The sequence below is a fragment of the Oryx dammah genome, unplaced genomic scaffold, assembly GCF_014754425.2.
Source record: "Oryx dammah isolate SB20612 unplaced genomic scaffold, SCBI_Odam_1.1 HiC_scaffold_25, whole genome shotgun sequence".
NCBI lineage: Eukaryota > Metazoa > Chordata > Mammalia > Artiodactyla > Bovidae > Oryx > Oryx dammah.
Window position 1 is genome coordinate 73,317,292 of NW_024070209.1, and position 27,953 is coordinate 73,345,244.

Below are 27,953 nucleotides of genomic sequence, written 5' to 3' on the forward strand. Positions count from 1 at the left end.
TTCTGACCCCCCTCCCCCTCAGAGGCCATTGGTTGCTTGCTCTCTGGTTCTCGATCCCTAAAAGCTGTCTTTTCAAGAAATTGTACTGGACCCTGTCATTCTGTTGCTTAAAACCCAGCAATCGTTGCCCTCTGTGCTTGGCATAAAATCTAAGTTGTCATCTGACAACCTTCACAGCCTCCAAGGCCTGGCCCCTTGTGTCCCTCATTCCAAGGATTGCCTCCCTTCCCTGCTTCATCTCCAGCAGCACCAGGAACCCCTTCTCTTCTCTGCCCCAGGGCCTTTGCACACTCTTCCTTCTGCTAAGAAGCCTTTCCCCTCCCCTTCTTTCATAGTCTTTATCATTGTTGTTGTTTAGTTATTAAGTCATGTCCACTCTTTTGTGACCCCATGGACTGTAGCCTGCCAGGCTTCTTTGTCTAGGGGTTTCCAGACAAGAATATGTATTTATTACAACTTGAAATTATTTGTGGACTACTTCATTATTGACTTCCCTTTAGAACTGAAGTCCTCTTGGGAGCATAGACGGGATCTCTGCTGGTACCCGGAGAGGTCCATAAACATTCCTCAAATGAATGAGGCCCCCAGCTCGGCTCTCTGAGCCGCACTTTCCCCACCTCCCAGGAAGCCCTGTGTGAGCGCCCACTGGGGGCCTGGCACTGGGCAGATGGCATGTTGAACAGCAGCTGCTTCACAGTCATGGTGTCTTAGCCATTCCCCACCCGACCCCACCCCCTTTCTGGTCCTCCTGGTCCACTCCCCCAGCGCCATGCCTAAATCCTGCTGACTTCCTCCTCTCATCCTCTCTGCCCAGCATCCAGTCAGACCCAAGGCCCGGCCTTGGCCCTTTTCTGACCCTTCCTCCCTGGCGCCCTTCAGCTTGTCTCTTCCTCTCCGGGCTCTCTCCGCACTGTGCCCTCCCTTCCCTCCTCCACAGCTGGAGGGCAGAGAGCCCCTGCCCGAAGCCTGCTCACCTTCCCACCCTACTGTGTGCTTCCCATGGGCCCTCCTCTCTGCAGGGCCAGGGTGGGCCGGATCCTGTTTCCTGCCCCCATTCATCAGCCCTCCCACCCCCGTTTCCCTCACTGAGGATCCACCTCTGCTTTGCTCTCTCACCAGGAGGCCCCCCTCCCTGGCACCCATAACACACTTGTGTCCTCTCTTCTTAGCTCTGAAAGAGGAGTCATGGGGCGCCAGAGTTACTCCAAAGCGGTCCGTGCGCCCTGAGCTGCTTGCTATAGCCAGGGAGGGTTGAGCTTCTTTCTGCTGTCCCCACCAGACATGTTCATGAAGGGGCAGGTGCTGGGCTATTTCTAATCCAGTCACATTGTGAGGAGGGAGACCACCTCTCAGGTTCAGGTTTGCGTAGCCTACAGAAGAGGTCTGGAGAGTGTTTTAGAGGATTGTGAGCTTCTGCACTTAGGCTTCAGAGGGGCTCCCTTCCTCAGGCACTGCCTCCAGCCTTCTCTCTGCAAATAACTCTTGAGTACCAGTTCTGACCAGGCACACTTCTCATACACTGGTTTGGGAACTGTCCCCTTGCAGGCCAGGGGCACCAGCTGAGTGGGCCTGAGGCCTCCCTACCCACCCCGTGACCCAGACCATAGCAGGAATGAAGTGCTCCCTCTGGCAGAGACCCCACAAGGGCTCAAGGAGCCCTGAGAAGGCACGGTGGTTCTGACTCGAGATGGGACTGGCAGCCTCCTTGGCTTGCCCACTGTGACTTGGAGCATAGACTTGGAGTGAAAGTGAAGAAGGGTGGCCAGGATGGAGGTGGGAGTCACTCTGACCCTCCAGGCTTGAGTCGATGCTTGTCCCAGAGTTTTCAAAATGCAAGCCTTGTCCCAGAGTCTTCTTTTCCCCAGTGAAATGGTCCCTATTGCCTGGCCCCAGGGGCCTGGAGGCTGGGGGGCCAGGCCACCCTCCTTGTGCCCCCTCCCGTGACGGGCTCTTGTCCACCCTGTGCTTGCTGCCTTCCGCCCAGCCCTTCCTCTCCCCGCGGAGGCTGCCTCCACACCTGTCTCTGTTACGCACTCACACCCTGGTGACATTGCTTTTCCAATTAAACCCTCAGAGGTGAGAAGCTGGGGTGACGAGAGGAGCCCTGGCCCTATGCCCACAGCCAGGTGTAGACGCATCACCCTGCCCCAGGAATCCTCACCGCAAGCCCTCCGAACAACACATCTGCTCCCCGCCAAAGACTCATGTCGGCTCCAGTCTCCTTCCATCTTTCGCTCCTTCCCCTCTTCCTTCCCTCTTCCCCTCTCTCCCTCCCTCCCGCCTCCTCCCTCTTTCCTTCCACCCAGGCAGTTTCTCTTATCACCAGCACTTCCATGATAATAAGCATAAGGGCTAACTCATGCCAGGCCCTGCTCTACCATCTTTACTGTATCACTTCTTTTCAGCCACATGACAGCCACATGGGCAGGAGCAGTCATTTCTCTTTTTGCAGATAGGACACCTAATACAGAGAAGCTGGGAATTTGCTCCAAGTCACCCACAGCTAGGCAGTGGGTGAGCAGAATTAGGACCAGTTGTTCTGGCTTCAGAGCTGTGCTCTTTTTTTTTTTTTTTGGCACCACACACACACACACACACACAAATCTATATTTTTATATTGGATGGGGGAGTAGAAAAGAAAGTAGCCCCTATACTGGGCCCTATTCAGTGGCAGCTTCTTGTTCCATAGGGTTAAGGAAGACTTTCAGGAAATAAAAGTTGTTTGGAAAAATCCAAGTGGAGTTGCTCTGTATGTTGTGATGGGTTGAAGGGATGAAGTGAAGTGTGAAGGCCTCTCGCACCCTCCATCTTGCCTCAGACTATGTCCTGGAACCCTGGGGGCAGAGAAAGCACCACTCTCATTCCTGCTTCTGGGGATTGTTGACGGCCACGTGGTGATAGAGAGCGACAAGCAAGAAGAGCAACATGCCCAGCATGTTGGCGAAGATGGAGAGCTACTCGTCCGTGATCATGCTGATCATCTGGGCTTGGCTCCCCAGAGCTGTGTTCTCAACCCTGACACCACATTGTGTCATCCACGTGACCTCAGATGGGGAGAGTGTCCGTGACTTCTTCCCTGACGCTGATGCCACCTCTTAAGTATTTCATGAAGATGCCTCTGTCTGTTCTCCTGCCCCACTTCTCCCACCGCTAGCTGGACTGGTCCCCAGGCCCTGGAGCAGAGCACTGGACCCTGGATCACCCCTTGCTGGCTCCAGGCTCCCACGCCTCTGATCAGCCTCCTCACTGCCACAGAAAGCTGGTCCTGTGGCTCCTTTGACCCAATCGCTGAATGGTCCCCAGCTCCTTGCCTCTGGTCTCTGACTGTTTCCAGTCTTTTCCCTCTCTCCCTCTACCACCTGTACCAGCATTCTGTGAACACAAGGCTTTTCCTGCCTTGAGGCCTTTGCACATGCTATTCCTTCTGCCTGGAATGACTTTCCTCTCTTCATCCCGGTATCAAGACTCAACCCACCTCAGCATTCCTTTCTTGGGGAAGCCCTTGCTGACTCCCTCTAGCCAGCAGAGCAAGTCACTTCTGATGCATGTTTAGGAGGCTTGAGGCTCTGTGGAAACAGTCTAGCTTCCCTAAAGCATGCTGAAGAGGTCACATGGCCAGACTGCATGGAGACAGAAATGTCTGAGGATCCCCAGCTCTCCTTGCCCCCAGCTGAGTCTTCCCAGTCAGGAACCAGCTACGTGAGTGAGCGGCTTCAGATGACTTGTAGAAGCCAGGCTTTGAGCTGCCCAAGCTGATGCCAAGTCGAGCAGGGATGTGTTGGCCCTGCCAAACCTTGGCCATACTGCAGATTTGTGAGCGAAATAGATGTTGTTTAAAGCCATCACATTGGACTTCCTTGGAGGTTCAGTGATTAAGACTCTGCACTTCCAGTGCAGGGCATGTGGGTTCAATCCCTTGTTAGGGAAGGTCCCACATGCCATGTGGCCAAAATGTTAAAACCAAATAAATAAAATTGGGTCTTAGCAAAAAAAAAAAAAAAAACCATCAAGTTTTGGGGGTAGGTTGTGATCTAGTATTAAATAACCAGAACAACTATTATTAATACTCTGGTATCTTTTCACTTTTTCTCTATTTCTATTTCTCTGTATTTATAGTCATTCCCTCCATTTCTGTGGACAATTGGTTCTAGAACCCCCTCAGATACCAAAATCCACAGATGTTCACGTTCCACAGTCAGCTTCCCCTATCTGCAGTCCCACCGCCATTGTCTAACCATGATCACGTAGGACAGTCGCACATATTTACTTAAAAAAAATAGGAGTATAAGTGGACCCATGCAGCACAAGGGTCAACTGTACATTCATGTTTTATCATGTTTCCTCCCCTCAACATACAGTGGTTATTTTTTATGTCTAAACATCTACTTTATTTTGAGTAACTGCAAAATACTCCATTGCATAGCTTTACCATAATTTTTATAAGTATACTCTACTGTTTTTATAATTACACCCTAGATGTTTGGTGTATTTCATTGCTACTATGAACAATCTTGTGTGAATAGTCTTAGACAGCGTTTAGGATAACTGTCAGATATTTCCTCAGGAGATTTTGGGTTAAAAGGTAAAGGCTTTGGTACAGAATCACTCATCTTCCCATGTCTTTTCTTACAAGTCTCCTGTGTCTATATCTCCTTCTTTTTTGGAAGAGGAAAGCATTCCACTGTTGGGAAGCCAGGTTCTTTCTCTGAACCTCACTCTACTTAAGACTTGGATCAGCTGGTTTTTCTGACTCTCTGCAGCATCAGTTTCCCTTCTCTACTGTATTATTCCCATCAGCATGCAACCATGTTCTAGTAACTCTCTGCCATCTTTATCCTAGGTCCTATATTACCCTCCACCACTGCTCCATATTCACCATTAGATTTCTAGAAAGAGTTTTTTTTTAAGCCAGGATCAAAAGTAGAAGTAGTTAAATTCACAAGATTAATGGGGAGACTTAAGATGATAAATAATCAGAAAGAATATAGGTATAGAAAGGATATAGAATATTTGAGCAATCATATAATACATATTCTTTTGAAGTTTACATAAAGCATTGATCAAAATGGACCATATGTTCATCCATTAAGCAGCTCCTCAAATTTCAAGGGACTAGAAGCAAAGTACGTTCTTTGACCACAGAGGAATTATGCTAAAATGTAGTTTCAAAACAGATCTAAAAGACCCCCAGTGTTTGAAAGTTAAACAGAGCACTTCTCAATAACCTACAGGTCAATTAAGATATCTCAATGAAAACAAAATATTGTAAACCAAATGGTAATAAAAATATGATATATCAAAACTTGTGAGATGCAACTGGAGCTCTACTTAGAAATTTATAGCCATAAATACACAGGTCAAAAAGAATAAAAGTTGAATATCAATGATCTAAGTAAAAGCATTTATTTATAATATCCAACTCAAGAGAATAGAAAGAGTAATTAATTAGAAATTAGAAGATAAGAAATTACAATAAAAGTAGAAATTTTAAAAATAAAAAAGTAAATGTAACAGAATAGCATCACCATTGAAATTCATTCTTTAAAAATACTAATAAAATTGTAAGCCCCTAATAAAATAAATAAAAAAGAGAGAGGACATATTAATAAATTACCAGTATCAGAGATAAAAGAGGACCATAGAGATTCCATAGATACTAAGATGATAAGAAGATATAATAAAAATTTCAAGCCAAAATATTTTTAAAATTTAAGTGAAATGGACAAATACCTAGAAGTACTAAACTTACACAAAGAGAAATAGACAATTGGAATAGTGTTGTTTAAGTGATTGAATCTGTAGTTTAAAACCATTCAACAAACAAGCAACCTTAAAGACCTAGATGGGACCACTAACAAAACAAATGTTTCGGAAAACATTCAAGGACGAGATAAACACCATTATATACAAACTCTTCTATTAAATTAGAAAAAATGGGAGTCAGTGGAGGGATTTCCAACTTGTTTTAGAAAGACAGCATAATTTTGACACCAAAACCTAACAGGAATCTTACAAGAAAGGAAAATTATTGGTTGAGCTCATAAACATAGATGCAAAAATATTCGTAAACTGAACCCAGTGCTACATAATGGTAGCACATCATAATCAAATTGGGCTCATAGAACAGGAATGCATGGTAGGTGCAACACTAAAAATCAACAGTGTAATTTACCACATTATCGGGGAAGAGAGGGGTAAATCATATTATCATCTCAGACAATCAGAAGCACCTGCTCCAGGCTTTCAAAGAGGAGCTAGTGATACAGCGAAGCAAGGGCGGTGACATCCTTTCTGCGACATCAGTCAAAATGGGAATAGCAAGCTCCCAACCTGGACTTAGAAGTGTCATCTGGGTCCAATGCCTCACTTGTGGCCTCTTGTTCCCAGTAGTGGTCTGTTTTTCTTTCTCATTGGATCCGACCAGTGGCCATGATTCCAGACACTGTTTTTCTCTGCCCATTTTTGGATCCTGGTTGCTCAGCCTTCCCAGTGATTCTAAATGTGATTCAATAGTCTGTCAGTTTACATCCCCTAAAGTTGGTTCTGCTGCATGTAATTAAGAACCCAACTGACAGAGCAGGACAGAAGCTGGGTCAATCTGAACTTTTCCCGGTCTGGCTCTTTTGCTACCATCAGCTGCCTCTTAAAGTTATAAAAATAGTACAGAGAAAAATGAGAATCTCTGATTGAGAGGGCTCATAAGCCTGGCATTGGCAGGGGTGGGGCAGGAGTGGCTGGAAGAGGAAAGATGGAAAACAGAGTGAATTTGTTCCAGCTGTGCAAGCTACATATACAGATAAGATGAGTGTGGGCTTCTCTGGAAAAGAGATGATCATGTTTCATGCGTTGGAAGGACAACTGACCAAGGAGATTTTCAGGGAATTGGTGATGATGGATAAGCTAACTCTTAATGCAATAGTCTAATTTTCCCAGGTGGTTGGAAGGAGAAAGGGTGTTTTAGGAAGGAATAGCATAGACAAAGAGATGAGGCCTTGAGAAAATAGTGTTTATGGGAATGTGAATGCTGTGAATGGTCGAAGTGCCAGGAAACACGATGGAGAGGGAAGAGATGACCCTGGAAAGAGGCCAAGGCCAGGTAATAATACCTTATTTAACTATTAAGGAGCGTGAATCTCTCTTGTGACCCCAAAGGAAAGGATTGCTGAGTATAAAGCCAATGTTGCCAACCAGAAATTCTCAAGGGTGTCCTGAAGTCCAAAAGAGCCTCTGGGAATAAAGAAATTTCCTGCAAAAGACACATTAAGCAAGACCCTTTCTGAAGTCCAGTTTAGTTCCAGCACTCCTGTTCACCCCCACTGCTTCCCCCAATTTGCTTTTGCTTCTTTACTCCAGGTTAAGGTAGAGACTCCTCCATTGCAGGTTTGAGTGCCATTCTTTCCTCCTTGGCTTGACATTAGGGCCCTCCAATTTGTAAGAGAGGGATTGTAACGACTCCTGACATTTTCTCATCACAGTTTCCAAACGTTGGGGAAATCAGAGGCATCACAGACGCACTCCCTGGGTGGTGATATTTACCTCCAGATGAGAAAGAGGCAGATGCCAGCCCAAGCAGGCACACAGGTAACTTTGCCCTCTCGTTAATGATCTCAGCCGGCCGGCCAGGCCAGCCCCACACCGGGGTGCTAAGCCTCCCGCTCACCGTAACTGGAGACCCAAAACCATCCTTAATTAAGTTCTTTCCTGACGGCTGCCAGGTGTGCCCTTCAGCAAGAGAGTGTTAATTCCAGCCTCCGGGGGACAGAGATCCAGACCCCTTTCCAGGCACGTCTGCTCTCCAGCTCAGCCCCTACGTGGAAACCCCCTCCCGCGCCCCCACGCCCCCGCCCCTTCCTATGGACGGGGGAGTTGCCTGTTACGTTACAGCTGCCGGGAAGTCCACTCAACGTCTAGCGCCCATCCGGGCGGGCCCCGCAAGTATATAAAGACCGCGGAGAGAGAGTGGAACAAGACGGCGCGACGGAAGAGAACGAAGGGAAGAAAAGTGACCGAGAGGCCGCTGAACATCCTCGCCCCGGCGCAGCGGGAGCCACCCGAGGCAGCTTCCCCGTGACAGGTAAGGGCGCAGCGGCGGGGAACTTCAATCTTATCCCCGGATCCCCTGCTCCGGGGACCTCGGGATGCTGTCGCCCAGCTCCGATCTCAGAGGCATCTTTTGTCTCGGCGCCGTCCTGAATTCTTTGAAAACTTTCTGTGCTGAGCGCGGCGTGGGAACCGCTGGTAGCGGAGCGGCGAGGACCGGCCTCTCTGGACGGGCGGAGAGCCGCAGCGACGCTGAAAGTGGTGCCTTTCAGCAGCTGGCGGCCGCGTCTGTCCTGGGCAGAGGAACTCCTGAGGAGTCCTATCCGTATTCTGGGGAGATTCCAGGAGACCCAGTCTTTTGGGACTTCTGATTTGCCGGGTAGGTGTCACTTCTTAAAAGATACCATATACTCTAGCGTAAACTGATGTTGGAAACGGGGCAAAAGAGAAGAGGCTAAAAGTAACAACAAACTCCCTGCGTTCCAGACTTCTTTGAATTCAGACTTCTGAAACTTCGTTTCCCTGCCCACCGTAGCGCCCCCGACGTGGCTGCGCTTAGAGAATGACACCGGCTGCTCTACATGAGCTGCTGGTGTTAAAAAGAGGTGGCCCGGATGGGAACTGTCCACGGTCCTGAACCACCCCGTCTCTGCTCTCAATAGGACCGCAGAACGGACCTCCAATCCCGCAGACCTTAGAGCGCAGGGCAGCAGCAGCAGCCGTAGGAGGCGATGGAAGCTCAGGCAAGAGGCAGGCTCAGGCAAGGTGGGTTCCCAGTGAGGGAGGGAGAGTCTGCAGAGCATTTGGATCCCCCAAATTCTTCGTGTATAAATGGGGAGCTGGTGGTTCTCACAGAAGTGCTGGAAGAAGCACTTGTCTTGTTTGTGTTAAGATCTATAGATCATGGCTTATTTAATGATGTAATATTCCTTTGACATTGTTTTAGGACTTGATAGGTATGTATCATGGTATCAGGACAAAAGTGCATCTCTGTTCCTCTAATCTTTACAGACTGGCATGGCCAGTGTGCAATTTTAGAGGGCCAATTTTAGAGGGGGGTGGGGGACAGAAGGACTGGGAGTGTGGGATTAGCAGAGGCAAACTATTATATATAGGATGGATTAAACAACAAGGTCCTGCTGTATTCAATATCATGTGATAAACCATAATGAAAAAGAATACTAAAAATGAAATTAAATAAAACAAAATATGTTTTCTTTAGCTCATAGAGAATTCACCAACACATATGAATTCCTAATTAGTGTAGTTCTATTATAAAGTTAATGTCAAGATTAGCAAATTACAAGTTTATATTCATTTTTCCAAGCTTTCAATTATTCGACACTCCTTACTTACAAAAAGCACATTTGACATCTACCTATTATTTTATTGCTTTAAAAACATGCAATGTAATATTTGTTTATTGTAGAAAAATACAAAATATACATGAGCAGAAAGAAGATAAGTTGCTTTCAGGAAGCTACCTAGTTTTTTAGCAGGAGATTGCAGCTCTGAGAGGTAGTGAGTGGGGATGTTATCATGTTGTATTATATAGCCCATGGGGCAAGAGAGGAAACACTGTCTGAGACTTTTCAGGAAGGTCTGATAGCATGAGGTAGGTTTTTAGAAAACGGAAGTCATCTCAGAATGGCCATCTTTGAGAAGAATTGAAATATAGTTGAGGGGATTGTCATACCTGTATGACTTCACTTTCTTCTCTACTAAGATGCTATTTTACACTTGTCCATAGTATATAAGGCTTCCTAGGTGGCACTAGTGGTTAAACAAACAAACAAACAAAAAACCCCAATTGCCAGTGCGGGAGATGCAGGAGAGTTGGGTTGGACCCCTGGATTGGGAAGATTCCCTGGAGGAGGGCATAGCAACCCACTCCAGTTATTCTTTCCTGGAGAATTCTATAGACAGAGGAGCCTGAGGGGCTACAGTCCATGAATTTGCAAAAGAGTTGGACACAACTTAGTGACTAAACAATAACAATAACAACAACATAGTAACATAAAACTACCACTTTTCTGCTTCTCTTTTAAACTTGGGCATTTTTTTCTGACCAGAATGTGCTGTGTGGTCCCAGAGATTTAACATAAATTACCTTGTCCATCAAATTCAGGCTTTGTACTTGAACTGGAGCACCAAAGTCTACAACAGGAGCATCCTGTCCTCGGTCACAACTGGACACCAGGTTGACCAATGTTCTAGTTACCCTGTGATGCAGATAGGCCAGCTCACTGGCTACCAGCACCATCTAATGGCTGCTCTGAAAACACTCGGGCTGTGCTTGGCAACCATTCAGAAGGGAGCCCTTTCGGCTCAGCTTTTGGGAAAAGGAGTGGGGTGGGACAGAGAGAAGGAAGTGGCTTCCTGAAGCAGACAATGAGAGGCAGGGGAAATTTCACTTCCAAAGCTGTCTCTATAAAAAAGATCTGGCCCATGCCTTCACAGATAGGAGATTCCTTTGGGCAAATATTTTTAAATCAGAAGAGACAATTAGTCATCTACACCTTAATATAAATTTCTTTTCTTATCTAATTAGATTTCTTCCATAATGGCTGGGTTGAAAAGATCCAAAATCTAGAACGACTGTGGAGTGCATGGTAACAGAGCTTAGGGTCATTTTGGAGGGGAGGCCTCTGTGAAGGATGGCGGGGCAGTATGAAAGCTAGAGGGATGGGGAAAATGTTGGGCACAGTGGGCAAAAGGCAGCATTGATTCTCCCTTTTACTGCATCTGGATCTCTTTAATTAAGCATCTGCCCAGTGGTGCTTCCTGATTTCTCTGAGAAAGTGTCTTTGGCAGGAGTTCATGATGTGATGTAGTTCCCTTCTGCTCTGTGTGATCATGTCCTTCCTTTCCACACCAACAGCAGCTTCAGGTCCAGCTATTTCAGACTACATTTGAGAGACTCAGAGAACAAGAGGAAGTCTGATGTATATTGCACTCAGGAGATGAACTAGTTTTAAATGGGGATCTACTTTAAAAATAAATCTCCAAAGTCACAGGGGTCTGGGAAATAGTGATTCCCTGAGTGATTTATGTACAGGACATCAAACTGGGTTGGCTGAGGTTTTGGCTTGGTTGGACAGAGGTTTCATCTGCCATTATGCAAACCTACTATTCATAGGAAGTGGAGTTTCTGAGGAATGATAGAATCCTGGTGGAGAGGAGTAGACTACCTTGAGTAGGAGTTTCACAGTCCTTTGTCTTTCCCAAGTTACTCCTTGAATATGGAGTGTTAGAACTTTAGTTTCCTGAAGATGGGGAAATAGAAAAGCTCAGTGATGGAAACAAGAGAACTTGGCCATACCTCATTGTGAAAAACCCAAGTCATTTGTCTCACTCTGTCTCAGTTTCCTCATCTCTCAAATAAGGGGCCATGCCAAATGACCCCTAAAATAGCTTCCAGCCCTAACATCCTTTGGGGTCTGATTTTTAATAGGAGATAAAGGGAAAATTGTGCAGTTTACCCAGGTCCCACTGCCCTCCTCTCTATTACAACTCACACGACCACCCTGCACACCAACCTGCTCCTTGAGCTGCTCTTGTCCTCAAAAAGCCTTGAGCTCCACAAATGAGAGTATTGTTAATGTTGGCTCATGGTCCTTCCTGATGAGTGGCCAACATTGTTCTGCTCCTTGCAGGGGTCCCACTCATCTTGTTTGCCTCTGCAGAGCCTCAGCCTGCCTGGAAGATGCCGAGATTGTGCAGCAGTCGTTCGGGCGCCCTGCTGCTGGCCTTGCTGCTTCAGGCCTCCATGGAAGTGCGTGGTTGGTGCCTGGAGAGCAGCCAGTGTCAGGACCTCACCACGGAAAGCAACCTGCTGGTACGTGGGCCGTGGCCGCCATCTTGATTTGGGTATCAGATGGTACTGGGGTGGGGACAGCACAAAGAAAGGAGCATGCAAAAGGGGAGATTCACTTCCAGAGATATGGCTACCTCAGTCAAGGGCAGGAATAGACCTCTAGGGCGAAGTAAGAATTGGGCCAAGGAAGGGAGGAAGCAGCTTCAGGGAGATGGGTCTGGTCCATAATGTCTTCTTGATTTTCTTTACTTCCTGCCCTGTCTTCTTGTATAGAGATCCACTCCTTTTAAACTATTTAGAGATAGTGCTATTAAAATAAAAAATACTAATGATAGTAATAACCATAATTGCTCCCTCGACTGACCCTGCCTATTCTTTCCATCCTTTAGCCTTCGAATTATTCCTTTTTAGATAACCTCATATCACTTTCCATTTCCATTCCATTTTTCTTTCCTTATATCTGCTACCAGTTACAAAGTCAGGAAGATAATACCACAAACCAGCTCTAGAAGGAAAAACTCAGGTGCCATTTTCCACTAACTGGTGCCAAATGCCTCCTGCTTCTCGAGGACTGACCTTCTGCAGCCTTTCCATAGCATCTAAAAGCCCTTTGTGCCAGGCTGGAACTCCCTGTAGGTCACCATAGCTTGCATGTGTATCTGTTATTATTTATTTGTAATGAGGAACAATACCAGCTCAAGGCTACAAGAAACACTTCTGGTGGCCATGACTGAGTCCCAGCCCACTGCCTGTACCTGCCTAGTGAGGGTGGAATGCACATCATTACATTCTGTGTTTTGTCAGTAGAGAAGCTGAGTTAAGGTGACTTTCTCAAAAACAGAGCAGGTTGCACGTAGAATATAAAATAGAAGTAAAGAGTCCAGGAATCCCGTGAGCTCTGTTTCCGAGAGACCCAAAACACTGTTGATTAGAGACACCCACTGCACAGTCTTTCCTGTTGAGAGCTCACCAGGGAAGAAGCACTGGCGGTGGTCAGAGTCTGTGGGTTCTAGCCCCAGTCCCAGTTCTGTCAATGGGCTGTGGAACCTTACCAAGTTCCTTTCTCCTCTCTGAGAAATTGTGTATCATTATGTGTCCAGGGGAGAGAAGTATGAGATAATTTGTTTCCCACTGTTACTATTCTGCAATGTCATAATTCTAAATTCCTGGAGTATGAAGTTCCCAACTGAACAGAGTGGGTGGGATCCTTCTTTTTCCTCCTTTGTTGTCCCGAGTATCTGAAAACTCAAGGCTACAGCCTCAAGGTCGTTTTCCTAAGCAAATATGTGCCACAGTTGTCTAGTCACAGAAAGCAGACAGGGCTCCACGTACAGGACTCCATGACCCCTGCGATGGAAATAATCCTGACTTCCTATCCTTCCATCCGGTTAGAAAGGCACAAAAGTGAGTCGCCCCCTCCCTAAGCTCACTGATTGAGGAAAAGACAGGATCAGCTCGGAAGACCTGAAAGAACCAGAGAAAGTGCCAGATGGGTGTGGGCAAGTTTGGAGGGAGATGGCTAGGGGAGGGCATGAGGTATGTTTCCAGACCACTGGGGTATGGCTGATGCATTATCAAAACTACAGACCCTGGAAGCCAGACTTCTCCCAAATTTCAACCCAATGCCCTTCCCAGACTCGAACTGAACCATATTTATTTACTCACTATTCATTAAGTGCTGACAACTCCCACCCACCTGCCATTTATTGACGAATTCCTATATATCTGGCTTATAAAGTTTAGGACGTTTACCCTACCCACAAAGTGAAGTTGCTCAGTCGTGTCCGACTCTTTCGACCCCATGAACTGTGGCCTACCAGGCTCCTCCGTCCATGGGATTTTCCAGGCAAGAGTACTGGAGTGGGTTGCCATTTCCTTCTCCAGGGGATCTTCCCGACCCAGGGGTCGGGCCCGGGTCTCCCGCGTTGTAGGCAGACGCTTTACCGTCTGAGCCATGTCACTCCAAAGCAGAGATCGGGACTTCCCTGGTGGTCCAGTGGTTAAGAATCCGCCTGCCAATGCAGGGAAGAGGGGCTCCATCCCTGGTCTGGGAAGATCCCACATGCGGACAAGCGACTGAGCACATGAACCACGACTACTGATAGACTACCCACAAAGCTACAACGCAAGTACACCAGCAAGTGGGACGGGATTTTGTTGTAGCTGCCGGGCAGGGGTGCCAGGAGCCCAAGGGATACAAAAGGCGCTGTCCGAGCTGAGTCTCAGACGTCTGAGGATGCTCAGAGGTGGGAGTGGGTAGATATCCTCCGCAGTTAGCCCAGTGGGCGACCCCGCACGTGCGGAGGGAGCGGAGGGAGCGGAGGGAGCGGAGGGCCCAGGCGGCTGGCGTGAGGGGCGGGGGGACGCCGCGGCCTGGAGTGGGCGGGGCCTGACGCGCTCGCCGCTCTCCCGCAGGCGTGCATCCGGGCCTGCAAGCCCGACCTCTCGGCCGAGACGCCGGTGTTCCCCGGCAACGGCGATGAGCAGCCGCTGACTGAGAACCCCCGGAAGTACGTCATGGGCCATTTCCGCTGGGACCGCTTCGGCCGTCGGAATGGTAGCAGCAGCAGCGGAGCTGGGGGCGCGGCCCAGAAGCGCGAGGAGGAAGTGGCGGTGGGCGAAGGCCCCGGGCCCCGCGGCGATGGCGCCGAAACGGGTCCGCGCGAGGACAAGCGTTCTTACTCCATGGAACACTTCCGCTGGGGCAAGCCGGTGGGCAAGAAGCGGCGCCCGGTGAAGGTGTACCCCAACGGCGCCGAGGACGAGTCGGCCCAGGCCTTTCCCCTCGAATTCAAGAGGGAGCTGACCGGGGAGAGGCTCGAGCAGGCGCGCGGCCCCGAGGCCCAGGCTGAGAGCGCGGCTGCCCGGGCTGAGCTGGAGTATGGCCTGGTGGCGGAGGCTGAGGCGGACAAGAAGGACTCGGGGCTCTATAAGATGGAACACTTCCGCTGGGGCCGCCCGCCCAAGGACAAGCGCTACGGCGGGTTCATGACCTCCGAGAAGAGCCAGAAGCCCCTTGTCACGCTGTTCAAAAACGCCATCATCAAGAACGCCCACAAGAAGGGCCAGTGAGGGCGCAGCGGTCAGGGGCCTCTCTCCGCGGAAAGTTGACCCCAAAGGCCTCTCTTCTGTCCTCCTGCTGCCTCGCAGCCCGGGTGAGGACTCGCCCAGGCAGTGATGGCGCCAGGTATCCCGACTCTTAAAGCTGTCTGTAGTTAAGAAATAAAACCTTTCAAGTTTCACGAATATTGACTGGGTGAATTAAAAACGCATTATCATCAAGTAAAGTGCAGCACATATTGGAGGGGCGATAGTGGTTTCCATGTGACTACGTGTTAGTATGTTTAACAGGATATACTGAGAATCAAAGGAAAGTGTACTTCCTCCCCGCCCCTAGCAAATGGGTCTACTAGGGGTCAAATAAGGTGATGGCTCAGTGTGCTGCGTTTCCCACTCTCCATTGAGTGAGAAAAGACTGATCAGCCAGCTGATGATTCCTCCAAAAGACAGGATTTCTCCTATTACCCTGGTTCCCACCCAAGTCCAAGAGCCAGTGGGACACAGATGAGCCCCCAGTGGAACTAGGAGGTCTCTGGGCTCCCAGGTGGGACGCTGTGGTTAATGCCTATGTGGATCTAGCAGTCTGTGAGAACTTAAGGCAAGTCTTTGAACGTCTCCAAAGTTTAGTTCTCTCATTCCTTCCTATTATGAGTGCTATGTGATGGTTAATGAGAAACTGGAGAGGTCATCTTTTCCTCACTGAGAGGCTAAGTGTGAGACCTGAGGGTTGCTATGGTTCAGATTTGACTGCTCTCCCAGGCTACCCTCAGATACTCTCAAAAACAGGGTCTCACCTACATAGACAAATACAGGATGCACAGATGCTTCTTCCAGCCTCTGGGCCTCAAGATTGAAGTCTGTCTTGACCTGCTCTTGTCATGCCCAAGTTCTTTCCTCCCCACGTTGCCCAGCGTCAGCCTTCTCTTCATGCTCAGTGCTCTCGCTCAGGCCTCAACTAGCCTAATAGCTTCCTAACCAACTGGTATCCTGGCCTCCAGTTGCTTTTTCCCCAATCCATTGCACAAATTCTTCATATTAATGTATATATACAAAATCTTGCTTTTGCTACATTAGTTGGCTCAAGATACAATCACCCCACACCGACTCTTCCATCAGTTCCAAACAACTGGGCGTGACACATACAAGGGCCCTTCTCTGTCAGTTTCACTCTCCTTACCAAACTCCACTTCCCTGGTTTTATCACTTCTTCCATCCTCCTCCATCCTCTGCCTGGAATTCACCATTCCCCTCTATTTTGAATGTTATACTGTTTTCAACGTGAATCCAGGTTCAAGTCCACTTCTGCTGGGAAAGATGGGATGTTTTGCAGCCAAGCCTGCTCATTTTCAGGGTTTCTGCAGTCAGCTCCTCTGCACTGAAGAGCAAGCATGCTGTCCAGCTTGGATGACAAGTTTCTTACTGCACACACATATTGTGCTCTTTTCTTTCAAGGAAACTAAGCTCTACAAGGGCAGAGGCCAGGGGTTGTGTTTCTTATGTCCCCAAGATGTTTTCACAAAGTTGGGGCCACTGGTTTGTAGTCACACGTTCACAGAGTGCACACACACAGATGCATGTCGCCATGTCAACTGCATCAGTGGATGAGACAGATCAAAACCGGCTGGGGAATATTTCTGTATGGCACTTCCATATTTATATTTTGATATGGATGTTCACAATTAAAACTGGAATGCAGCTGGGAAGTCCTGATATAAAGGGAACAAGAAAGACAGACTCAAGATAAAGTCTCCCTCAATGTGGGTTCTATGAAATGGGGTTGTATCCTAGTCGCTGTAATGAAGCAATGTCCCAGGCCTTCCCATCTGAGAATGCTCCCACGCTGGGAATCCTGGGCCTCCTGTTTACATCTTGGTAGCATCCTTTCACTTACTCCCCTTCCGTTCAAGGCAAGTAAAGTAATGGTGGGTGGGGGTGGCTAAATGTCAGTGGTTAATGCTGGTGGTATTTTCAGATCCTGTTTGCATCTCAAAACACCATTTACTTTAAAGAAATCAAATACACAACTGTGCGGTGACAACATTAACATTTATTTGAAAAGGGCACTGGGAATTCACAACTAATAGTCCTAAAGAATAATCTTGCTGAGTCCTTCTTCCTACATACCGAACGTCACCCCTCCGCCCCCCGCCCCAATCCTTCTTCCTCTTCCTTCAAATTTGATTCAATGAGTTCAAAATACAGAAAACTTCCACAGGCACTAATTCTGCACTCACATATAAATACATCAGCAATTATATCCAAACATTGTCAACTATGAACTACATTATACACACATGCACACGCATGGGCACACACACACTCAACCAGGTCATGAAGGTCTTAAGTGGACACAGACATGTTATAATGTATGAGTAACGCTGCAGCATTTGTGGGTTTACAGCTCTGCACTCCATAGGCCAGAATCAACAGCCATGGAGGAAGAGCTCGAAAGGGGACGGTGATGGGCTGGGGCCCCAAGGTCCCCTGAAGGAGAAAAGACTTGGTCAACCTGGTTGGTGATAAAAGACAGAATGGAAAACAGACCACAGAGCCCTCTCACAGGTCTGTGTCCCCTCCCTGCTCCCCCAGCTGGCAGGCCGTGCCACCACCGTTCTTTTGCAGACTTCAGTCCTAGGCCAGATTTGGGATAAAGGGCATTTTAACTAGAAGATTTCTAGGGTCATGAGATGAAGAAATAACACGCTGCCCTAAGCCTTCTCCCCAGACATAAGGCAGATATCTTGTTTCACCACAAGCTGCCTTCCAGGGTCTGTGGGTCCAGAGAATTGGGTGTGGCCTGCCTTGAGGAGCCTCCCTCCTTCTCTACCATCAAACTTAATATTCAGCCTAACAGCTCAGGTCTAGTTTTTTCCCATAAGCCCCAACTGGCCAGCTGCCATTTCATGGTCATGAAAAGGAATTGGGAGAAATAGCCTCACTTCTCAATGAGACAGTTTCTACCCAGGGACAATGGAATAGTATCTGGAAGGTTTCCTGACCCAGGGGCCCCAAGTGAAGCCAAGAGGTCTGGCCTTTTAGGCATCAAAGCAACTGCAAGGCTGTTCTGATCCTTAAGCCAGTTGAAACATACCTTTGGGACTGAGAACACCAGGGCAAAGGGCAGCACCTCCATGACCCCTGCAGTTCAGGCTCTGTAGATGGTCCCAGCCCTGCCTTTTCACTGCTCATTCCTCTATACTGATGCTTGAGGTGGAGGGCTGGACAGAGGAGAATGTCTGAGGACTTGTCTATTCTTCTGATCCACCCAGGCTCCTTCTCTGGGGAGGAGGTGTTCAGAAGTCAAGAAATCACTTATTTCTACTTTTCAGAAAGAGGAAAATGGGAACAGGCACAGGCCATGGTGGATCCCTTTGCAAGGAAAACCAGAAGGAGCCTCCAGGGTCACACTGGGGCTCTCCTCTCAGCTGCTCCTGACACACTCACGTGACTCAGCCAAGTTCAGTGAACTTCCAAATCCCAGTACATCCGTGCTACTGGGTTCTGTCAGTATTCGAGCCAATGGGCCCTACTCCTTGCCCATGAAGTCTTTAGTGGTTTGGGGGAGCAACTGGTTTGGATGGCTTTGTTAACCCAAAATCATAACACAGAAGGGTAGCAAAGAGGGCTGGTCACTTGACACAGTGTCATTAGACCCCATAGGGTTTGCAAGGCAGGAAGAGTGATGCTAGGCTGAAGGCCTGGGTACCCACCATCCTCTGCTTGGCTTCTCTCCCAGGGCTTGGGAGGGCTGGGGTCGGGGTCGGGGGTGGTGAAGGAGACTGCTTAATTTATCATTGAATTGTTTGAATTAATGTTCATCTTAAACATTCTGATTCCAAGGCATCTTTGGCCAGAAACCAGATTCTACAGCATGTCAGCAGGCAAGACAGTATTTCACTGAGTATGACTTTAAATTGAAACTGAGAAGAGGGCCACTCAAGATGCAGTTAGGTCTCCAAAAGCAGCACATTTTGGCTAGGCAGCGATGGCATAAAGAGAAAGCTGTTTCAGACAGAGGAAACAGCAATGGAGTGTATGAAGACGGACATCCTGCACCTTTTCCTTCACTCTATTCCCAGGGTGGGGATGAGGGAGAGACAGTAGATGGACCTGGAGGTCTCTGGTTCTGGGGCTGGCACTAGAAGGAGGCTCTAGGGGATGACTCCCAAGTCCCAGAGCCAGGACCTCCAGGCAGAGCTCAGAGTACAGATGGCATGGGGTGGACCCCACAGTCAGAGAAGCATGAGAGAGAAACAGGGCCTCATGTCAAAGCTGAGCAGGGGAAGAGCCAGTGAAGACATGATTGTGGTTCAAGATTTAGATTTTCTCCAACATGTCTTCCAAAGGTTACTTGTCTTCAAGTTTGTTTCTAGTTATTTTAATCTTGGTTTCTTAATAAAGGGATATTAAAGTAAAGAGAGATCTCAGTCCATGCTTGTAAAGTTGGGTTGAGCATTAGCCAAAAGCCATAGTGCAGAGTCAAAGGCCATGGTGGGAGCAGGGGCCAGCCCCCCTTGGCCCCAGAGTCGTGTAGACCCTCTGGAAGTTGCAGGCTTGCAGCACAGAGGCAGCGATCAAGGCAGGAAACTATAGGAGTGAGGGTCAGACAGCCCCCCTATCCAACAAGTTTACTGCACATGCAGTAAGAAAGTACCTAGGTTCAGAGTCTCCTGGTTTGGGCAGATACACCTCTCTGTTCTGATAACCAGGCTCTCACAGTGCACCTGTGCTGGGCCACGCACAGGGGTGTGATCCGAGGGGGTCTCGAGAAGACTGCCCTCTCCTTAACAGAAATGACCTGCTTCTGACCCCACCCCATGCTGTCTAAAGCTGTACCCTCAAAAGGGGTTCCTTTGGGTCAAGAAATCTACTCACTCTCCCTCTTTTCAAAAGCAGTTTCTCCAGGGAGGAATCATTTGACCATTCTCCCCTTCCTGTGAGTCATATCAGCTCAAAAGTTATAGGAGGTTAGACTGGAAAAGAAGCAAAGGGCTCCCCTGGGCCAGAGGTTGCTTCCCCAGGAAGAGGCCCAGGGGAGGTTCTGCCAGAGGTGGCTCACATTGGGATCTTCAGGAAGAAAGGCATCAAAGAGAGAGAATCAACTCGGGAGAACATCCCTCTGGATAAAGGAGGGGAGACGCTACAAAGGGGGACAGACTTGCCCACTTCTGCCTGCTGCTCCCCTACAGGAGGCCAGCAGTGGGGAGCAGGAGCCCCCTCTATCAGCGGCTTCATCCTCTGCTGTCCCCCACTCCCACCATGGGGTGTCTACCCCAGCTCCTGTTATAAGGGCTCAATATTAACCAACATTAGAAAGAACCAAGGAGAGGAGCAGGGTGAGCCAGGGAGTGGAAGAGACATCAAAGAATTTGGAGGCCTTTGGTCCCTCAAATGGGGAGGAGGAGGGGATGCTCTGGAGGAGATCAGCGCCCTGTTTTCCAGCTCCCACACGCCACTGCTTTGCAGGAGGAGCCGGCCTCGCTTCCTCCTTATGTCTTCAGCTTCCTGTGTCTCCATCTAGTTCCCTCCTGGGGGAATGGGAACTGTGTCGCTCCCTGCCCAGGACCACCCCCCACCCCCCCAACAACCTCGTGAAAGCCATCACTCACTACATTAAGCACAGCTTCCTGGGACCTCAGCCTCTCTCTGGAGAACCTCCCCTCCACCTCCGCCCCCTCACTTTTGGCCCCAGGCTGACACAGAGGAGACAAAGGGCACAGGTGGTATGCTTATTGGCCCCAGGGGGGCAGGTGGCCGGATCTCCCTCAGGGAAGACAAGGAGGAAGCAGGGAAGGGAGGAGCCCATAGGAGGTGAGGGGTCCTGGGGCTCCACCTTGCTTCACTGGGGAGGTGCTGCTGTCCAAGGTGCTTATTCTCTGAGCTCCCAGTTAGATTTCCATATCATAGGGATGGGCTTGAAGGCCAGCTCCTCCCTTAGACCCTGCCCTTCTGAGAAGCTGTGTCTTGAATTCAGTATACGCAGAGATCAGGAAACTTCATCTCATAGACAGGGATCGAGTGGTTTTGAGGCTGGCCATAGGCTGCAGTGATGGTTCCTGATGGGCTTGGAGGGGGCCTGGGGCAGAAACACAAGGAAGAGAAAGACATGAGGGTCCAAGGGTCCCACCTTGTGCAACAGAGCACCTGATTGATTTCTCTTTGACTAGGGACCAGAGATTTTGTCACTCCGTGGGTTCCAAGGTTTCAAGCTGTTCTAGAATCTTCAGCTTGAAGTGAAGCTTCATTGCTGGTTCTATAGTGACTGTTGCTTTAGAAAGTAAAAGTACTAGCTTGGGACACTAAAGCCCCTGGCTCTTTTCCAGGGTTCACTGAGCTGTTTCTTTCTCCCTTCAGTCTCTGTTTCCTTACCTGAGGAGAGCTGGTGGCCGAGCCCTGGAGACAGGCTGGGGGCAGGGAGGGCTAAAGACAGATGTGAAAGGAGGACTTGGGGGGAAGGGTACCTACAACTGGGCCACAGAGGTGGGGATCCCCTGCCCAGGGCTGCCACTTACCGGATAGTGATTTCAAAGATCTGATTGAGTTTGCTCTGCAGCAGTGATGCCTAGAGACAAACAGAGGAGAAAGTGAACTGGGGGCTCCCCACACCTTGACTCCCAAGCATGCAATGGAGGTACAGGGCAGCTGCAATCTTAGGAAAGAAACTGCTGTGAGCTTGTTTCCAGTGCTTATCAGTGGACCCTAACAGTGAGTTCACATCAGACAGAGGGGCCCAGCAAAGGCCTGCCGGGGACAGCACAGAGGCCAGGCAACCCCAGAAAGGACTTCAGCAGCAGTTCTGGCAGGGCCCTTAGCTCCTCCAGGTGAGGCAACAGGGCTGTTGGGAAGAGTCTGGAGGTTTGGAGCTGGTTCCAGCTCTTTCCTTAACTCCCAAGGAGCAGCTATGCAAAGCTGGTGTGTTAGGGAAGACACTCTCTCTGGTCCCCTCTGGCTCCAACTAAGCCCATGGACACAAAGAGTGAGACTGCCCTCAACTCTGAACTCACAAAATAGGGACCTCTCAAGACAGGACAAGAACTTAGTATAATATAGACCCAGAAAAATCTGTATTATATTTACTTATATACCACAATGCATATTACTATAATTATTAAAACATATGAGAGGTTTGAATATATGTATATATATTAGAAATCCATATATTAGAAAGTTACATGTATTTTTATGGGGAGGAAAATGTACAATAAAGTGTGTTATCTGTAGACTTCAGATATTTACAATTATGTTTCATTGTTACTAAGATGGACCCTGGGTCTAACAAACCCTGGTCTATCATTTTCAAGAAATGTTTGCACTCCTCCCTTACCCAGAGACATCAGACTGTCTTTCTACTTTTCTGGTGCCCTCTCATTTAAATTTCTTTTCCAAGGCCAGGCTGTTCCACTCTACCCACCAGTGTCCCCCAGTTGGAAGCGGCCCAGTGGCTAATGCTGGCCATCTTTCCTGTGCCACAGCCCCTCCTGTCATCTCTCCACAATGTGACAGTCCTGACGGCAACCTCACAGAGTGATGAGGAGGAGATAAGCTGATAAATGGAAGATGCTCCGGTGAAGAGTGAGCGCTAGTTATGTTATTCCTCTGACGATTATTATTCTTATAATCTGTTCAGCACAAGAGGCGCTGAGGTCAGGATTTCTCCCGTATATGAAAATTGTGACGTCTGAAGGGGTGTATGACTAATAGGATTTTGGTTCGTGGGGAATCAATGCAGTGTTGGGCTCTAAGCCCTAGTGTCTGGTGACAATGGTACCAAGATCTCCTAGAAACGCAGTTCTGCCCTGGACACACATCCTGTGTCCAGTTGGTCCTGGGATGGGCCCCGTTCCACCTCACTTACCCGGGCCCCGCAGTGCGCTGCAATCTCCTCGAAGGGCGCCTTCTGGAACTTCTCCACCACCTGTCTCCGCCGTTCCCTCTCCTGCTCCTCAACGGCCACGCTGTCCACTGTGGTGGAGAGCTGGGTCAGCACGCGGGTCCTGCCCGCTGCTGCGGCCCCAGATGGCCACCAGATTTCCCCTCTGCCAACGAGGGGCAGGGTGGCATGGAGGGTGTGGTGCCTGCGTGCCTCCATCACTTGGCGCCGGGAGGGCTGGACCCTTTCCTGATTCTGCCTGAGGGCTCAGCCCCCTTCCCTAAGAGTCCGAAAACTAGTTAAGTAGACCCTTAATCGGGGCTAAAGCTCCATGTAGCTGCACTTGCTACTGGGACTTTCTCTGTCTCTCTCTCTTTTTTTTTTGGTTTGTCCTATTCAGAATTTTTCAAAATGATGATTCACTTCCCCACTCACATAAACGTATTGTACATTCCCACTCCTTTGAGACTTTAAATAAAATGCTTCCATCTTAATCAACAGTTAACTGACATATATAACATGGTATAATTTTCAAGCACCAGATGTTATGATTTGATACAGATATGTATTGTGAAATTATTACTACAATAACATTAACTAGCATATCTGCCACTGGGACTCTTAAACTAAGCTTCTGGAGCAGGAAGTACTGTGGGGGTAACATGAGAAGGGACATCAACAATGGAAAAGCCAGTGAAAAATCCCTGTGGCAGAGAAGTCTGAGGCCATTTAGTATAAGGCTTCTACATACTCCTCGTGGCCCCAAAAATGAAAAAAAAAAAAAAGAGAGAGAGAGAGAGAGAAAGGTATGAAATATGTTCATCATGCTTAAAAAGACAGAGCAGTGAAACATTCAGAAAGAGTACCATGAATGACGACAAAAGTAAACATTTGTTATCAGCAGAAAAATTCTCTAATTCAGGATACTTCGCAATCCAATAATTCAGATGAGGTAATAATACTGCATTTTAAAATCCACTGCCATTATTAAATATTAATAGGATTTGGTCTTAATAGCTTTCATTGATCAACTTGCTCTTTTGTATCATATGCCACAAAAAAAATTGTCAAAGAATTTATGCAAATTAAAATTCCTTTTTCACCTATCTGATTGGCCATAACCCTCAACCAGCTACTTTTAATGGCAACCGTCAGTAGAAAAAGGGTTCCTGGCATAGGACACTGACCCCTGTTAAGAGAGGGGGACTATTAATTGCAGCTTTGGTAGTTGTGAAGAATTTAGAGGAAAGTGCCAGCCTCTTCCCTGACATCTGTGTGAACCACGCTTGGGAGGGCAGCAGACAAGTCGCAAGCACACCCACACACACCCCAGGACCCAGCCCCACCTGCCTCTCCCCGGGGGCCTCCCACTCACCAATGGCCTTCTTCAGCGTCTCGTAGGTGATCTCCTCGGCAGGCACTCGCTGGGGGAGAAGGGACAGAAGTGCACAGAATGCTCAGGAAGGTGGAGAGGGGGAGGGAGGAGGCGGCAGCCTCGGCTTCCTCTGTTACCTGGTAGCCCCTTCACTTCTCAGAAGACTGTCCCAGTGGGCAGAAACTCCCTCAGGATACCTGCATTCTTACCAGGGTCTCTGGAAGCTCTGTGCCTCTGAGCAGGCACAGACCCGCCAGCTGAAGGGGAGCAGTGAGCGATGGAGGCTAGTTCCTCGAGAGCCACAAGTCTCACCTGAAAGAACTCACCTTGCCTTCCCTCTCCCCTCCCTCCTCCCAGAGGGTCCGCTTAAGTCCCCTGGGAGGAAAACACTGTAATTCAAACAAGTCTTCAGAAAAACGTCACAGAAAATATTCCAAACAAGAGAAGGCGGTTAGCAAATATAATCTCATATGAAAATTTCAAAAACTGACTAACATTTTTGTTCCCTTGTGGCTCAGCTGGTAAAGAATCATCTGCAATGCAGGAGACCTGGGTTCAATCCCTGGATTGGGAAGATGCCCTGGAGAAGGGAAAGGCGACCCACTCCAGTATTCTGGCCTGGAGAATCCCATGGACTGTATAGTCCATGGGGTTGCAAAGTCGGACACAACTGAGTGACTTTCACAACACCATATGTGTAGGATTCTTGGTGAGTCACTCAATTGCAACTGCAAAATATGTTATCATAGAGAGCAATTGTTTTACTCTGAAGACTCATTCACTGAAGGTTTATTCTTTGTATGTACATTCATCCATCCATTCACCCATCCATCCACTGTCAGTGCTGACCAACATCAGGTGGTAACAGGGATCCATGTGGTAGTGAGAGAGTTAAAGGAAGACAGATCACAGGGTAAGGGCAGGGAGAGCGAAGCTGATGGAGGAGGTGGGCCATAAGCTGGGCACAGAAGAAAGGGAGATTCATGAACGTGGAGGTGTAGAGGAAGGGTGATTGCAACATGGGATTCCACACTAGCAAAGACACGGAGATGAATGAGATAGCATGGGGGAGACTGAATACAGACCAGCCAGATGGGAGGGGAGACGAAATGGCCAGGCACTCCTGACTCCAAATGGCTCTGAATGCCAGGCACTGGGTTGGGAATTTGACCAAACCAGCATTTGTTGATCAGCTGCTATGAGCCTGATATTTGAGGGTTACAGGAAGTCACTGAGGGACTCTGGAGGTATGGGGGAAGGCGAATGGTGGGCTGGCTTGTAGACCTGGCTTGTGGCCCACCTCCTCCATCAGCTTCTCTCTACCTGTCCTTACCCAGTGATCTGTCTTCCTTTACTCTCTCACTACCGCGTGGTTCCCTATCACCTTACCTGTGAATATCTGATGTTCGTCAGTACTGACAGCGGATGGATGGGTGGATGGATGGATAAAGAATAAACCTTCAGAGTGAATGAGTCTTCAAAGTGGAAAGGAAGTGGAAAAGCATGGCAGAGGGTGGAGGCCCCCACACTCCTGCTCTAGCTACTCAGCCATCCCTGGGCTGAGCTGACTCTCAAAGAGGAGGAGGAACCCATGTTAGTGACAGGGAGGCCAGCAGGGAGCAGGTGGCTGTGTACCCAGAGGAGCATTTCTCTTCCTTCTGCTGATTTACTTTATTTATCCATTTCTAAGGGTCTCTCAACTCTCAGGAAGGAAGAATCATAACTACGGAGGGGACAGCAGCCAACTACACTGTGGTCCTAACATGTGTAAGGCTTCCAGCCCTGCAGAACCGGAAGGGCCTTGGAGGACACCTGGCTCAACCTCATTCCACTTCTTCAATTAGCCTGAGTCAGAGCTTGCTTCCTTCCGGGGGAAGCTTCCAGACAAGCCTTGAAAAGCCCAGCCCTGGAACTCTGCCCTGCTAACTGAGGAGTTGAAGGAATGGCCGAGGGCATGGTTGGGGGAGGCTTGATCTTGACCCTGTTGATTTGTCTTTGCCCCAAGCCCACTGGGGAGAGGCTAGGTGTCCAAGCTGCACTCCATGGCTATGCCAGGCTGTTCGTGCTGAAGGACCCTGCACATCTTCTTGTCCCAATTCCACCCAGATGTGTGTCCTCCTCACTTCTTGCTAAGTTCCCTCATCTCTATTAATTCCCTTAATTGGCAGTGAAGTGTGAGAGCCACTCAGTTCTGTCCATCTCTTTGCCACCCCATGACTATACAGTCCATGGAATTTTCCAGGCCAGAATACTGGAGTGGGTACCCTTTCCCTTCTCCAGGGGATCTTCCCAACCCAGAGATTGAACCCAGGTCTCCCACATTGCAGGCAGATTCTTTACCAGCTGAGCCACAAGGGAAGCCCTTAATGGACAGAGTTGCCATTAAAAGCATCTGTACTGTGGGGAGGGGATAAAGTGGGAGATTGGAACCGACATATACACACTGCTATATATGAAATAGAAAATAGTATAGCATGGGAACTATACTCAAGTCTCTGTAAAGGCCTGCATGGGAAAAGAATCTAAAAAAGAGTGAATATATGCATATGTACAACTGGTTAACTTTGCTGTACAGCAGGAAGAAATACAACATTGTAAATCAACTACACTCCAACAAAAAAAGCTGTAAGAAAAACAAGTGCACTGTGTCCTGAAGCCTCTGCTCCCTCGAGAGGCCTTTCTCCCTCCTCTCTGCCCTGCCCCCATTTCTTTCTCATTTGAGGCAATAAATTTGGTATTTCCACTATGACTCCTTATTCTCTCTTACTGTGGGTACATCTGCTTTATTTTATGAGGCAGAATCATGGAAGAAGAGATACCACGTGTTAACTTAAACAGAAATTAGATATTCACAGTCCTTAAGAGATGATAGAAGAAAGAGCAATCTTTAAGCTACATCTTTCTCTTTAAAAAGCACCTTTCTTGACATATCTGGAAGAGACACTCTGAAAGCCATTTTCACCTTCATCCTCTCCATGGGGCCTTCCAATTTCCAACACAGATCAGGTTCACCTCCACTGTGAATGGGGGATGACAACCAGCAAACCTTTCAAGACTGGTTTTTAGAACATCCTCATGGGAGGGTATGGAGGTTCAATTACTTTTTCCAGATCGATGGAAATGTCTAGGATATATATGACGAGAATCAGAAAGAAAACAGGGCTTACTTGAGAAATTTACCTTCCATGCATCCTTAAATGCATCGTGCAGTTAAGGGGGCCTGGATCCAGAAGTGTCTGACCACCTGCCAAAGAGGCAGAACCAGTCCCCTCCCCCAGGGATGCTGAGCTTCTCCAGGACAGCAGATCAAGAAGGGGACACTCACCTCCTCCTTCTCTGGGCTGTTCCTCGATTCCACCTCCACCTGCAGGGAAATGGTCTCTCCAATGCTCTTCCTCTTGGATAAGCGATCCTCATCTGGGAAAAGAGAAGCCCGGAAGCTAGAGTCCCCCAGCCCTGGAGAGGGAGCCAGAAGCATGCCTCTAGCACCATCTCCCATCTTCCCACCTTCCTCCAACCCCTCCAGGCTTGGCTGGGTCCTCAGAGGGCTCAAAGGGATTATTTATACCCTGGGGTCTAGAGCTGGAGTTTATAGAGGGCTTCGAGACTTCTCTGCCCCTCTTAGGCTGGTGAGTTTTGCTCTTTAGGGCTAAGATTTTGCAATCATTGATGAGCACAAAGAAGCTGCTTATGACTAGAAAGCATGGGCGTCGCCTGCTAATAGCTCCAGCAGCTGTCATTTGCATAGCATTTGCTCCTATGGACATTATCCTCTTCCTTCTAAGGCAGGT

The 27,953-nt window shown here is 48.5% G+C and overlaps 2 protein-coding genes and 1 pseudogene across 2 annotated transcripts in view; 1 reads left to right on the forward strand and 2 right to left on the reverse strand.

The window, feature by feature from the left end:
* Window positions 1-2,858: 2,858 nt before the first annotated feature.
* LOC120851607 lies at window positions 2,859-2,972 on the reverse strand (annotated as a pseudogene).
* Window positions 2,973-11,746: 8,774 nt separating this feature from the next.
* On the forward strand, window positions 11,747-15,103 carry POMC (proopiomelanocortin). Its single transcript, XM_040224513.1, has 2 exons — window positions 11,747-11,878; window positions 14,273-15,103. The coding sequence occupies exons 1-2, from the start codon at window positions 11,747-11,749 to the stop codon at window positions 14,927-14,929; spliced, it is 789 nt and encodes a 262-aa protein (XP_040080447.1). The 3' UTR covers window positions 14,930-15,103.
* A 1,841-nt stretch (window positions 15,104-16,944) lies between these two features.
* EFR3B (EFR3 homolog B) overlaps window positions 16,945-27,953 on the reverse strand; it is a 96,124-nt gene continuing 85,115 nt past the window's right edge. Inside the window, exons 19-23 of the mRNA XM_040224494.1 lie at window positions 27,488-27,579; window positions 24,163-24,211; window positions 22,773-22,879; window positions 21,430-21,479; window positions 16,945-20,993 (exon numbers count right to left, since the gene is read on the reverse strand). Of these exons, the coding sequence (XP_040080428.1) occupies window positions 20,888-20,993; window positions 21,430-21,479; window positions 22,773-22,879; window positions 24,163-24,211; window positions 27,488-27,579 (404 nt within the window). The 3' untranslated portion in view covers window positions 16,945-20,887. The remainder of the gene's footprint in view (window positions 20,994-21,429; window positions 21,480-22,772; window positions 22,880-24,162; window positions 24,212-27,487; window positions 27,580-27,953) is intronic.